Below are 15,476 nucleotides of genomic sequence, written 5' to 3' on the forward strand. Positions count from 1 at the left end.
AACAAAAAAGCCACTTTTAACACCAAGTCAAGAACAGATCCCTTCCTAATGGAATATGTAGATATATAAGAACACCCCCACACACATGCACACACAAGACACAAAACTCCATCTGCCAAAGAATGAAGACCAAAATCTAGAACAGAATTTGTGACTGCTTACTCTGTGCCTTAATTTCAAAGCCATATTTTCTCTACAATAAAGTTGCCTTAAAGACAGAGGATGCTTCTATCTATCTATGTATCAAAATCTCACAGACAAATTTATTACACCACACTGAAGAGAGTGGGGGAAAAGGGAAGAGACACAGATACCGGAAAAAAAAACTGTAATCCAATGTACACAAATTAGGAAGGAATTGTTTCCTATCTTCCTGATTCAAGCAGAGAAGGGTTGCAATAAAGTGACCCCAAAAGTAAAAACCAAGTCATAAGACAGACATTACCTTAAATAGAGTTTTAATATATTTATAATCCTGATACCAGCCAAAGAGATAGCCAGCTAAATGTTTTTTCAGCTTACTGCTACATGAGGAAATCAAAATGGACTTTAAAAAAAATCTAAAAAATAATTCCCTGATCTTAGGATGGTCCCTGATCTGTAGCAGAAAACAGAAAAACAACTGAAAAGACTAATCTAGGTCACTGGAATTGCACAATCTTCCACTAGAATACTGCAAACAAATTCCTATACAGGATGTTGGTAGGCAAGAACTGATTGAAAATAAGTGCAAGATACACAACCAGCTTGAAAGTCCAAAATGTATTTTCCTCCCCTCCCTCCCCTCTCCTCTCCCTCCCAGAAGAAAACCCAATACAATGAAGTTTAACAGCATTGAATATTCTGTAGCTTTTTTTTTTTTTAATTAAAAGGCATATCATGTACCAACCAAACAATGTAGGTTTGAGAGGTGGAAAAGCAACCCACTGAGATTTTCTCACTAGAATGAATCATTTCAATTTACAGATCCTAAACGCATAAGAGTTTTTAGATAGACTGGTAGAGCTAGTGCTGAATCAAAACCAACACGGTTAACAATGGGGAAGGAGATTACAAAATGGACCCAGGTGGTTTACCTCCATGTCCATAAACCAGTGATGGGGGCGGGGGAGATACAGCAGGAAAAAGAATTTGTTAAAATATTAGAATCTTCCACCTGGTGTTAAGATTTATGCAAATAAGGAAAACTGTAGGTATAACAATATGAAAGAACTACTGGATTTGGCCTGAGTGGGTTATGCTTCTTGGGAGGAACCAGGAAGTGTTTCAGGACAACACCCACTGCTTTGGGCTGGAGGAGAGAGAGGCCACTGCTTGAGACAGATCCGTGGGAAGACTTTGTTTAAATAAAAATTATATTTGTTTGGAAGGCAGAGTCTGCAGGGTGTGGTACACCAACTTTGAAACATGCATTTTTTTTGTCTTCCGAACAAGCCTATATTTTATTTAAACAAAGCCCTTCAGGGTGTGGATCTCTCCCCAGGCCAGAGGTGATGGGTGTTGCCCTCAACCACTTCCTGGTTCTTCCCAGGAAGTACAACCCACTCAGACCAAATCCAGTACTTCTTTCATATTGTTACAGCAGGTGACCCAGTTTCTAGCTTAGCTTGCCAATAGCTACCCATACAGCATGTAACAATTTTGCTCCTTATGACAGTAATTCAGGAAGGAGATTATACGGAAAAATACTGCAGCAGGCCCCCTCCATGGTGCTTTTAGATGAGCACCTCCTTACGTCCCAGGTAGTAGATATTGTAGTTAGCCTTAATTCAAGCTGGCATAGAAGGACAGCACAGGCAGCATATTGGCTTCCAGGGATACTTGATACTGAAAGCAGCAAGATATTCTTACAAAATCCTGATGATAAGCTGACACTATTTTTAACCAGTCTCCTTCCTCCAGAATTCGCCAACACAGTCTCCTCAGCCTTTGCCCTAAACTACTAGTCCATTACTGCCCTTCGTTGTCAACTCTGCTAGTTTTCATTCATCACTATTCCTTAGATTCTGAACTTCCCAAATTTCTACTGACCTTCATGTCCAAAATTAAAATGGAGGCCTTTTAAGAACATGTGAGTGGATGCTGCATTTGCTGATTGTGTCTGAGTTGCATTGATTGACTGTATTTTTACACCACCTTTCTGAAGCTAACCAACATGGTTCATGATTTCAGAAAATAAAAACCATAATAAAATAAAAACATACTAAAACATTAAAAACAACCTTTAAAAGCCTTAACAACCATGGCTTACATTGTATATGCAATGTAAACATAGAAATTAATTCTAAGCTACTTCTCTTGAAATGCCATTTAGTTAAAATGAGAATAGAACACAAAAGATTTGAAAGGTGTGTGTGTAAATAAATATTAATTTTTCCAAAATTTCGGATGCATGAATACAGCTCACCACATTTAGTTTGCTTCTAGACACTGAAGGGACAGGGATATAAGATTACAATTCACAAACTACCATAAAAGTCTCAATGAAAAGGAATCCTATTGAAGTTACTGACATGGAGCCCGGTAATAGGGATTGCAACTGCAATTGTCCAGTCTGGTCCTTATGACCACTGGGACAACATTGCCCTCAATGTTGTACTACATTGCTAAAGCAAGACAGGAGAAGGAAACCTGATCTGGCACAAAGACCTCCGGAACAGGCCTGAAAATGGCCTACCCCATGGCTGGCAGTCACAGAACTGTGTTAATTCCCCACTGCCAGCAACACAGTCTCACACTTTGCAGCTTACAGGACCAACTAAAAACCTCTGCAGGGCCACATGTGCTTCTTTCCCCCTTTCTTGCCTGTTCCTTTCTGCTTACTTGAAACTCTCCGCTAATTTAAAGGACAGCAACACTTGAAACATTTAACACACACACATACTTCTAGACTTAAAGGCAGCATCCAAGAATAGGTCTCTAAGAACAGCACATATGAAACCACCAAGCACCTTTATATGTAAATGTATTAGGGCACAATCAGACAAATGAGTAATAGTTTTGCCTGGTATCATATAAACGAGACTCCTTAGAATTCCTCTACGGAGAGGAACCACCAAATAAAAAGGTTCTACTGCAGCAGTGTAGCTAATTTTTCCTACAAATAAAAGACACAACACTTCTGTTGTCTTTCTTTCCTCAGCAAACTTGTGTTTTACATTAAGGTAGCCTTAATCTTTCACTATGCAGGAGGGAAATGGCTGCTGGCAATGAACCACACTAATTAAGTGATGTAATTCTACGTAAACTTTAAGCTGCTTCCAACACATGGCCATGCTGGTCTGTATTTTCCTAATTTAAAAATGGCCACCTCAAGATTTGTAGAAAGAACTAGACTTTATACACAAATGCCAATGGAACATCTTTCAGTAATACCCTAAAAGGTGTTCAGACTCCATAGTTGTAGAAATCAATCTGCTAATAATGCCATTAAGTGCAAGATCTGAATTTAGAGATTTATTTCTTAAGGGCAGTACTTGCTTGGTAACAGTGAGAAATGCCTTTAAAACCAAGAGAAAGTTGATTAGTGTAACAGCAAACTCTGCTGAAAAAAGGAGCACAATCTATTTCTAACCTGACGGATCGATCCTTACTTCCAGTCTCATGTTAAGCATTTTTTACATGTACACGCATACAAAGCATCTTGTTCTTCATGGCCACATGATTGGAACAAGTGTGAAGGAGCTTAATAGCAATCATCCTACACATCATGAATTATAAGGGTTTCAGAACTTCAAGGGTTTGTGTTACTTCAGAATGAAGGCAGAAGGATGCATGTTTGAATTGTTCGCTGTTACAAAAATTATCTGCCTATGGAAAGCTAGAATATCAGGAAGAAAGGTTCCAGCTTCAACTTTTCCCTGCTGTACTGGCAGTTATTCTAAGGGAGGGAAAAGTCAACCATACCATTTGTTAAATGCATTCTGAAGAGGTAACAGCCCAAAGAGGATCATGCCAAGTGATATTTTTGAATGTGTAATTAAGCTATCTGCCGTAGTCCTCTCTTACTAGAGCTTCTGAACAGCTTTTTTATACATTACAACTTTTTCATAATGATCCAATAATTGTCTTCTTTTCAAAACATGAAATATTAAATGCCAACATGTTTAACCAATATCACAGGCATACTAAAATTAATTACACTGGTATTCTATAATGAAATTCCATTCATTATTATTGGATTAGATATCCAACAGTTTAAAATCTAGTTGTCTTTCTTGCCCAAACCAAAATATGGCATGTCTGTACACTGCACATCTGGAGACTGTGGGTTGGATCCAACACTGCTGTTCTGCTGAAGAAAGCAGTTCCGTCAGCGGAACCAGAGGGCGACAATTTCCCCTCCCCTGCACAGCCCCTGCACAGCCTTCAAAATCTACTCTGGAGGGCTGGAAAATCCTCCAGAGCAGATTTTAGAGCAGCACAGAGCGCTGCAGGGGGGAGGAGAGAGGGAGAAAATACTGTTGCACGCTAGGCAATGTTTGATTTAACCCTGTGTTACCAGCCATTCTATTGAATGTACTGCTTGTTAAATCTTTTCCCATCCTTTATAGTGCATAAAAGTATTTTCCCCCCACTCAGAATATCTTTGCTTTATGAATCTCATTAGGATCATGGCTGATTATGTATTCCTCTGATCATGAAGTTTAAGGAGAACATACATTTACAAAATGAGGAAAGCCTTCCATGTTCCAAACAGCTTTGTTATTCTTTCACGGGTTATTAATCTCATATTTGAGATTAAATCCTATAATGCTTTTCCCACATTCATGATAATATTAAAAATAATAAAACTCTTTTTATACATAGGTAATGTATTTGATCACTGAAAGAACATTTTAAATACTATTTACCATCCCTTTATTTGATTTCCATTTTTCCTCCTCTGTTTGGCACTTCAACAGTTTTATTTACTTACTTAACAACCTGCCTGCCTAGTCAGCCTATGCAGATCCTAATAATTGTACTAGTCTGGTCTTTATGGCTAGTTAATGAAAATGTGAAAGACCAAACTGATGTAAAGGTGAAAGTATCAGGCTATGCATGAGAAAATAAAATAGATTATTGTATAAAAAGGGGAACATGCGTGTGCGTGCGTGTGTGCGTAAAGAAAAGGAGGAAGTGAAAGAACACAAAAATGGCAGAAATGAAATACAGAAGAGCTATAACAAAATATTAGGAGAAAAGAAACAAAATTAGATAGGAAAAATAAAGGGAGGCAGGGAAAATTTAATGATTGTTGTGCGAGAGGTAAAAGGAAGTGAAATCCTGAGCCAGGAGCTTGGGTGGAGCAAGAACTGGGGCAACAAAATAAGAAAATAAAGAGGTAAAATTAAAAATCATGAACAGGCAGGTCTGGGCATAAATGAACATTTAACTAGTTACCCAAGAGCTGTCTCTTATCTACAGCAGTTAATTATGTTATTTAATTCCCTCAGTTTCTTGAGTCAACAGCAGACCTCAGACCGTCATTTTACATGAATTTGTCCACCATTTTGCATCCATTTGAGAAAGGCCTTACACAACAGTTGTTACCTTCAAGGCTTTCCTCACCTCCACCCATTTTTCCCCTGATAAGTGAGATCTATGAAAAGCAGAATTTATTGAAGCGCAACCTCATACCCAGTTGTTGCGAGACTTTTTTCAAGCTGGAATATCTTTTGCTCTATGGAAAGAAAACAGTTATCTTAAGAGACAGACAGACTTCACGCACAAAATGCATGAGTGGCTGCTTTGATTTCATGGTGTCTCACACAGGTTAGTAACAGCAAAACGCATTCATCCAATAGAAGAAATATGATTATCTTGTAATAATTATAAAGGAACTGTGCATGATGGGGAGAGTTAAGTGGAGAGCGTACAAAAGGACTCTTAAAAGTTACGGCAAGTGTTCAATACTTTCTCTCACAAGGCAAGAAAGGCTGGCATTGTAGCTATGGAGCTCAGTCTTTCAGATGTGATTTAATATACTAACAGCACAATCCTATACATGTCTACTCAGATGCAAGTCACACTGAGTTCAATGAGGCTTACTTCCATGTAAACGAGATATAAATGCACACTTCTGAGCAAGCATGCATAGGATTGTGCTGCACATAATTTCAGCTATATTTGCGATTGGGCCCAGCCAATATTAGCGACTGCTTTTTCTAAATGCTCCAAGTTTATTTTTCTGTCTTCTTCCTTACCTGTCTCCCTCCACAAAAGCTCTTCTCTTTTTACAACATCAGTTTCAAACATTTTAAAGTAGAGGGAGTGACTAAGAGTAGGATCTTTCCCATTGTGACACCCAGTCTCTGGAACTCCCTGCCCAGGAAGACTAGGTTGTCTCCTACTATGCCAAAGTTCAGCTAACACGGGAAGACTTTTCTTTTCCACCAAGCCTTCAATTTGTCTGCTGTACAGATTTGTTTTACTTAGTCCTGGCTCTTTCTTCGTTCTTAATTTTACTATTCTATTGCCACTTTTTAGTGCATGTTTTAAACTTTTACAACTATTATTTATTTTTATTGTTGGCCCTTTATTTTATTTTTAACCCTCTATGCCAGGGGTAGCCAACATATGGGCATCACCATTTTCAGAAGAGAAAAGCAGAATATAAATAAATATACCTCATGCTGCCTGGCCAAACAGTAGAATGTGGTTTAGAAAGCATACTGCTTAGTCTCGGTGTCCATTACACAATACAAATTATTCCATTTTTTAAGAAGTCTCTTCCATTTAAAGCAGCCAGGTTATGAAATGGCAACCTATATTATCTTCAGGCCAACGATCACGTCAGACACCACCCTGAATGCCTAAATGAAGCAGGAAAGTTGTTCTTGGACCACAGTAAAAATGCCCATCCCTTCTTTGGAGTTTATCAGTGTGGGTTCCATAGCCACTCCAATCATACTGACCTAAAAAACAATTGCAAGTTCTGAATTCCAGTTGACGTCAATTCCAGCATACAATGAATTTGAACATTTTCAATTAATTTTTTTGCCACAACAAGGATGAGCACATGCAGAAATCAACAGTGCACTGAAATATTATGTGTAATGATTCTGGAGTCTGGTGAAATAATTGGTTGCTTCTCATTAGTATTTGATGAAATAATAATACTGTGTTATTAAGATCAGGACTCTCTTCTGTACAAAAAGTGCTGTAGCACCTTAAGACATAAACTGGTTTATTGTAATGAAAGCTTTAGAGGGAACAGAGAAGTTCAGCTGGAGAAATCAAACCCCAACTTGGAAATATACATCCATTTTTGCATACACACTAAATAGGTCATATTCCAGTGGACTGCAATTTAATGTTAGCAAATTAATTCAGGACTACAGTATCATTCCTTCATACCTTTTATCAAAATAATAAAGCTAAACTAAAATTAGCGGTTTCCTGCTGATTCTTTTATTGTCCATCTTCCACCATCACCACATGCAACTTATTATCTGCACACATTTGTCGAATACAGTAATGCCCATACTAAGGCAACACAACCCCAGAGTTGGCAGCCATACCATCGGCAAGAACTTGGCTACGGAATCAGCAATGATTCATCAGACTTTCTAGAAGCACTGTCAAAGCTGCAAAGTAACATACTGCCTTTTTAATCCTTCCAAAATAATAAGGGGGGATTAAAAAAGAAAGAAATCCCCAAAACCTTTTTCCATAAAGAAAAATGTTTCATAATTGGTTATTTATAACTAAAGTGTGCTGAATAGCTAAAACAAAATCGCTTTTCAGAACAAAGTCAAGATTGCTACTCACCAATCTACATTGTACAACAATAGCCCAATTCACAAGGCAGGTCAGAGTCTTTGATTTTATATGTTTACTTGGAAAGAAGTTCCATTGAAATCAATGAGACTTAGTTCCATGTGACTATGTCAAGGACAGGGCCTCCAGCCACACTTGTTACCTCAATGGAACAAAGATTATGTATGCGTAGTTACTAGCGAGTAAACCCCATTGATGAGTGGGACTTACTTCTGAATAAACATGCATACCCTTGTGCTGTAATCCATCTTAAATCCAAATATTTCAGCTTAACCAGTCATGGACTAGGCCATCCTTGTCCGATATCAAAATTGGTGCACAGCACAACTTTGTATATACATGGCAACAGTCTTCTTCGAACTAGGAAACTGTATTTAAACAAAACAAAAAATTGCAAGAGCACACCAAAACAATGCATTCATACTTTCATGAAACCCTTCTAAGTCAAATTTGCAATCTTCTAAGCTCGGCTCACATTTAACATCCACTTCTGTATTTTATGGGACTTGCACAGAGGAAACTGGGGAACTCCTTAAAAGCTATACGTGAAGCCATACATTATTTTTGTCCATTTGCAACCTGCAAGGTACCTATTTGCCACATTTTCTATTTCTGTGGCACTAAGACAGTGACTGACTAGGCTTGTTATCAGAATCAGAAACTTTTTAATTAGGGGTATAGAGAGACAACAATAAATGACTGAGAAAGTGCTATTTGTTTTCTCTAAAATCTCTCAAATACTCCCTCTCCACTCTCCCAAGTCACCACAATGCGCATAAATGCAGTTCATCCAGTTGTATTATAGGAATCTTGCTAGACAACATGATCCTTCAGTGAGCAAATGCTTCCAGAATATACTGTGCCTTCCCCATATCATTTAAAAGCTTCTCTCTTTAACTTCTTAAGCCATTGTACTGAATAGACAGATGCCCACTAGGAGCCCATACCTTTTGGAAAGCAGCTTTTTCCGGTTGCCTTTTCCTTTTGCTGCTTTTTCTGGCTCTCTGATTTACTTGAATCCATTTTGCAACCTACAAGTCAGAACCACAGGGCTTTTTTAAGAAGACGCAACCTGAGTGCAACTACTCAGCATGAGTAAGACACTATAAACAGACTCAAGACACATTTTTCCATTGCTTCACTGGAAAAGGAAAAGGAGAGAAAAAAAGTGTGGGGGGGGAGAGATACTTTTCCAGCTATTGGGTAATCCATTTAGCCATTTGTGCCTGGTTAAAAGAGAACACTGCCCCCACCCCACCCCCTATCTTAATGCAGTACATTTTGTCGGCTGCTCAAACCTAGACAACAGCAGGAGCACACTTTTTGAAACATATAGAAAAGCCTGGATATATCAAAACAGTTACTGGGAAGAAGGTGCCATTGACTTCAATTGGACTTCCTTCCAAGTAGTTTCCTCAGGTCCCAGTGCAATTTTATGTATTATTTATTTACTTTAAGTGTAAAGTCTTTGCTGCCCATTCCCCACACCTTCAGCCTCAAGACACAGATTCACTACGCCGCACATATAATCTAATATAAACAAACAACAGATTTTCAAGCGGTACTTATACATGGGGGGGGGGGGCCTTTACAGAGCACAGATTTGCAAGCACGGACGAGAAAAAAAGCAGCGGAACTAGACATTCCTGTAATTAACCCCAAGAAAAGCGTTACCTCTTCCTTCACTTCCTGGGCTAGCCGACACTCCTGCCAAGCTTCGCACTCTTCCACCAAGGGCTAGATGGGGAAGACAAATAAAATGCAAGTTTATTGAGGTGTTCTAGGTTGAGCTCGCTCGGAGGATGCGATCCACTCTTTCCTCACCCCTCGCTTCCAACAACAACAAATCCCCAAGATCATCGGATTTGCAGACTCCCACAGAAGGTTTGCAGATCGGATGCAACCCCCGCCCCCCCGCGCGCGGGCGCGCGCGCACACACACACAAACTTTCGCCTCTCCCCGTTTCTTCATTCACGTCCGCGCAGAGAAACCTCGGCGGCGATTTTAGTCCCTCTCATCTAGACATCGACAAAAGTCCTACCCTCGTCGCTCGCACGGGTGTGCCTGAAAATGCTACCTTGGCTCTGCCAGTAACCTCCTCCCGCTTCGTTCGCTTTGGGGCAGCTGCTGCTGCTGCTGCTGCTGCCCCCTGCACACGCGGTTGGGATCCGTTTGCATTTTGCCCTGGATGCGCCAACACCAGCAGCGCTTTTTGCCCCTCCGGCCGAGGCTTCCGTGCCGTTTTCAGAGATGATTCTTCTTGACGCCCCTTCCCGATGCAGCCACGGGCTGGCTGGAAAGAGCCAGCGCCGTCTGCTCCTCTTTGCAACGCAACGGACCTCCTTAGGAAACGAAACACCTAAGACAGAGGGAAGGGGACCCCCCCCCCTCCTCCCGTCCTCGTGTTCCAGCCTCCGAGATCAGGGGAGAGGAGGAGCTTGCCTTAAGGGGATACAGGCCGATCGGCTTTTGTTCACCCATCGCCAAAAGGTATACAGAGGAGCGCTCTTGAACCGCTTGCTCGGCAGGCAGTCGCGGCCCCGTCCCTATTTTCCTATCACAGCGTCTCGCCGGGCTCAGTTCCACTTGCCCCTGCGCACAGCATTCCGTTTGAAACCATTCACTGGAAAGCCCCCATCCCACCGCGCAGAGTTTCCCTAAAACTGCATTCAAACGTCAGGGTTGTCACTTCTTGCCTGCACTCAAGAAAGATGAAAGAAAGTCCCTTGGACCCGGCCGAGGGAGGCTAAAATCCCTAATTAGCCTTCACGCTAGTTAACGGGGAGGGGGGGGGGAGAATCTCTGCTTTAGTTCCCCATCTATAAAATGCGGGACGGGGGCGGGTGTCTCTTAGATCTGAATAAGGTAATTTGGGATGCAATTCTAGACACACTGAGAGCAAGACCCACTTGAACACGCTGGCACTTACTTCCGAGTAAGTATAGGATTGTGCTGTCACTGTCAGTGGGGCAGGTAGGTAAGTTTAGACTCTGGGACGAATGGTGGAGGGGAGGGGTTCTTTAGACGGCCATGTATATTACTTAATTTCAAAATGTGGCAAGCCAGCCCTGCTGTCTTTGGGGCCCTCCGGCTCATTCTCCAGAGTGGGGCCCTGGACCTTTGTCCCAAAGTCCTGCCCTGAGAGCACCACTGAATCTAGTTCAGCCCAAACATCCCAAAATATGTGATAGCTGCTACTGTAAAATAAATAATATTCATATGTTTATAGAAATTGTTCATCTACTTATATAGTTAAATATTTTAAAGTCACATAATTCCTGAAAATAAAGAAGGGGGAAAAGGAAGCAATGGGAGAACAGAAATGCAACATTTTAAATATTATAGACCATTCCATTTTGTAACAGAAGATCACTGTAAAGCATTGTATTCATTGTCCACCTATCATAGGCCCTACATCCAATCAGGAGTATTTTAACCAAACTTTCTAATGGAGTTATCACTGGAAATTTTTTACAATACAAATAAAAAATTAGCCCTCCCCCATTCCTTGACCTCTATGGAATCCAAAACTGTATCAGATGAATCCCATGGAGACGGTGAAGTGCATCTTAAAAGCAAGCATTAAGTTTGCTTTTTGCAACTGGAATCCTGCCATTTGTATTAGTCATGGGTGTTCCACAGCTGACTCCTCCATCAGGCCTCAGTTCAGCAAAGCCTGTGCATTGCTTTAAAGATGCAATACTATGCACACTTACTTGGGAGTAAATCCCCTTAAACTCGAGTGTTCCGGGGTGAATATGCCTAGGATCACCCCAGATTTAAGGTTACTTGTTAGCTAAACTGATGGCACTGAGAAAAACAAAAATGTCAAACAACAGTAAGTCACAGGCAACCAAGTACTATTTTTTTTTTTTAAGTTTGACCTTTAGAGTAAGGTTTTCAGAATTTCCAGTTGTAAGCGCAAAGAAGAGTGTAACTCCACAGTAATTATGCTTGGCACACTTAAATGTTTACTGTGTGTGTGTCAGAAAAACCTAGCTGATATTTATGAATTCCTTAAAAGATTAAAAGAGAAATCTATGCTTCTGAAAAATAAGATGACAATATATCAAAGCAAACTTTCTCCTACATAGAATTATATGAATTTTCAAACAGATGTCACAACATACATGTATGTCAAATGAGTGCTCCCTAAATCTTGACCACCTCTTTAACTTTACTGCTTTTAGTTTTTAAAAAGGCACTGTCCTGCCCTTTTCTTTATTACCACAATAACCTTCTTTCAAGATCAAAAGCTTTAGATCAAAGCCAAGATCAAACTCCTTTCTTTAAATAGAAGCAACACTGCCATGAAGTATATTATTCAAAGAAAAATGCCTTAATGAAGATATAACAGTAGAAAATCTTATTTCAGAACTTTTTTACATTCAGGTCATGATACTAAGTAATTGTGAAAACTGCTACTTGTTAACTATTATGTACTTCCGTGGGCAAAGACTAGTGGGGACAGACAGGGGAGTCAATAATCAAAGACACAGGTATTTCTAGGCATGTTTGGCAAAAGTGTAAATTTATACCAAAGAGTATCTTTTTGCTACTGCCATATTGAGGGATTTGTTTCATATAGGGTTATCCATGTCTACTGAGCTCAGTAGCTCAATAGTTGACTAAAAACACTACTTCAGTCAACTAGATTTGTAGGCTTACCCAATGTGAGATGCCCAAGCATCTTCAGATGACCTAGGGCAGATGTATATTATTTGTTATATTTTATCCCACCCTTCTTCCAAAGAACTCAAGAAGGAATGTATGGTTCCACGCATTTTTATCTTTACAACAATCCTTTTGAGACAGCTTGAGCTGAAAGATCATCACTGGCCCAAGGTCACGAGCTTCATGGCTTAGAAGGGATTTTCAACCAGGTTCCCACAGTCGAGAACAGAAACTATACCCATTACACCACACAGGCTCTGCTGTGTATGAATTCACACATGCACGATCACTTGATTACTACGTAGTGGTGAACTGTGTGTGTGAATGAATAATCACAGATCAAGCATCACAGGCAGAAACTTTTACATCACCTCCCAGTGACGTCCAATGCAACAGTTTCAAATGGAGTCAGCATGTGTGTGGCTATCAAGTAATGAAAGCCAACTGAGTAAACAGGTGATGAGAAGTCATCTACATGCAAGTATAAACTGGCCACTAGTTACAAGAGATTCTTACCTTGTGCTGTTTTTAAAAAGGGTGTGGGGAGGGAAACCAAACTAAGAAAGCAGGTGACCTAAATCCACCCTAAATGAATACTAATATTCAAACAAATGTTGAATCTGCTTATGGATTAGATAGGAAGTAGGAAGTGTTTTCAGCTACAAGAAGTAACATTGAACCGATTATGAGCTGAGCCCCAGTTTGTATATTCTAGCTGTGCTTTGCTAGAGCGTCAAGTTTGGATGCTTAAGACCCAGGTTCAGTTTCTTCTTACTATGGAGCTGAGTGGACTTAAACAAGCCTACCCAACCTCACAGACTGACAGAAAGGCGCCCTTTATATGTGTTACCCGGGGGGGGGGGGGTATGGATCTCTGCTTTAGTTCCCCATCTATAAAATGGGGGATGGGGGGGATGTCTCTTAGATCTGAATAAGGTAATTTGGGATGGAATCCCAGACACACTGACTGGGAGCAAGACCCACTTGAACACGCTGGCATTTACTTCTGAGTAAGTATAGGATTGTGCTGTCAGTGGGGCAGCTAGGTAAGTTTAGACTCTGGGACGAATGGTGGAGGGGAGGGGTTCTTTAGACGGTCACGTATATTACTTAATTTCAAAATGTGGTAAACCAGCCCTGCTGTCTTTGGGGCCTGCTGGCTCATTCTCCAGAGTAGGGCCCTGGACCTTTGTCCCAAAGTCCTGCCCCAAGAGCACCACTGAATCTAGTTCAATCCAAACATCCCAAAGTATGTGATAGCTCCTACTGTAAAATATGTGCTGCTTTTCTGTGACATTTAAATAACATTTATGTGGGTGAGAGATGATTGCATGGACTCTTACCATGGAATTAGCACCTGTATGATTGGCCTCCACCTGTATCATTTGGCCTTTTAAACACAACTTCAGTCATACTGGAATTGCTCACAGAAAATCAGCTCTCACACAGGTACAATTAGTATTTAACCCACAATTAATCCATGTTTGCATGTGATATCACAGAATAACCACTGATTGGGCCGATTGGAGGCTGCATATTCAAAATGACAGTGACAGACAAATCGATTAACCCAAATCATGTTATGGATTAACCCACAATTTGCTGCTGTTACATGTGAACCGGGTGTTCATGTTAGGAACTTATTTAGTGCAGAGATGATGTGATGCCAACAAGTTTACAGTCTCACACCAGTGTGCTACCTGCGCAGGCAGTACCCAAGCCCCACTTTAGCAGTGGTATGTTATGCATTCACAAAGGAGAGGGCCTTTTCTTTAGTGGCGCCCTGATTCTGGAGCGCTCACCCTAAAGAGACACAACTGGTGCCACCAACACCACAATATTTCCAGCGTCACGTTAAGACCATCCTATTTGCCCAGCCATTTCAGAAGAAAGTTTGCTGATATTGTTTTAGTGCATTTTATTTTACTTAATTGATTGTTGTATTTCAATGCGGTGATTTGCTATTTTATTATATTATATTTACATGTTGGAGTGGATAGATTTTCTTTACATTTGTGTATACCACCCTGGAATCTTTTCAGTGAAGGATGGCTAAGAATATTTTGTCGTTGTTGTTCAGTCGTGTCCGACTCTTCGTGACCCCATGGACCATAGCACGCCAGGCCTTCCTGTCCTGCGCACTCTCCCGGAGCATGCTCAAGTTCATATTCATTGCATCGGTGATACTATCTAGCCATCTCATCCTCTGTCGTCCCCTTCTCCTTTTGCCTTCAGTCTTTCCCAGCATCAGGGTCTTTTCCAGAGAGTTTTCTCTTCGCATTAGGTGGCCAAAATATTGGAGCTTCAGCTTCAGTATCTGTCCTTCCAATGAGCACTCAGGGTTGATTTCCTTGAGGATTGACTGATTTGACCTCCTTGCAGTCCAGGGAACTCGTAAGAGTCTTCTCCAGCACCACAGTTCGAAAGCATCAATTCTTCGGCGCTCAGCCTTCCTTATAGTCCAGCTCTCACAGCCATACATTACTACTGGGAAAACCATAGCTTTGATTAGACGGACCTTTGTCGGCAAGGTGATGTCTCTGCTTCTTACTATGCTGTCTAGGTTTGCCATAGCTTTCCTCCCAAGGAGCAAGCGTCTTTTAATTTCATGGCTACAGTCACCGTCTGCGGTGATCTTGGAGCCCAAGAAAGTAAAATCTGTCACTGCTTCCATTTCTTCTCCTTCTATATGCCAGGAAGTGATAGGGCCAGATGCCATGATCTTAGTTTTCTTAATGTTGAGTTTCAAACCAGCTTTTGCACTCTCCTCTTTCACCCTCAACAAGAGGCTCTTGAGATCCTCTTCACTTTCTGCCATTAGGGTGGTATCGTCTGCATATCGGAGGTTGTTGATAATTCTCCCGGCAATCTTAATTCCGACCTCTGATTCATCCAACCCGGCATTTCTCATGATGTACTCTGCATATAAGTTAAATAAGCAGGGTGACAATATGCAGCCTTGTCGTACTCCCTTCCCAATTTTGAACCACTCAGTTGTTCCATGTCCGGTTCTTACTGTTGCTTCTTGACCCTCGTA

The 15,476-nt window shown here is 40.8% G+C and overlaps 1 protein-coding gene across 19 annotated transcripts in view; it reads right to left on the reverse strand.

Annotated features, from left to right (window-relative positions):
* Window positions 1-15,476, reverse strand: part of AOPEP (aminopeptidase O (putative)) — a 237,667-nt gene that overhangs the window by 92,580 nt on the left and 129,611 nt on the right. For 18 of the 19 annotated variants that reach the window (XM_084834121.1, XM_084834128.1, XM_084834117.1 and 15 more), the window contains 2 exons: window positions 9,439-9,501; window positions 8,712-8,795 (listed from right to left, as the gene is read on the reverse strand). In XM_084834121.1, the coding sequence (XP_084690247.1) occupies window positions 8,712-8,795; window positions 9,439-9,501 (147 nt within the window). Of the gene's footprint in view, window positions 1-7,972; window positions 8,133-8,711; window positions 8,796-9,438; window positions 9,502-15,476 lie in introns of those variants that run through there. The other variant, XM_084834129.1, reaches the window with a different exon arrangement.

This window comes from Heloderma suspectum, chromosome 2 (genome assembly GCF_057233095.1).
Source record: "Heloderma suspectum isolate Gila_16-S chromosome 2, 16-S_ref, whole genome shotgun sequence".
Lineage (NCBI taxonomy): Eukaryota > Metazoa > Chordata > Lepidosauria > Squamata > Helodermatidae > Heloderma > Heloderma suspectum.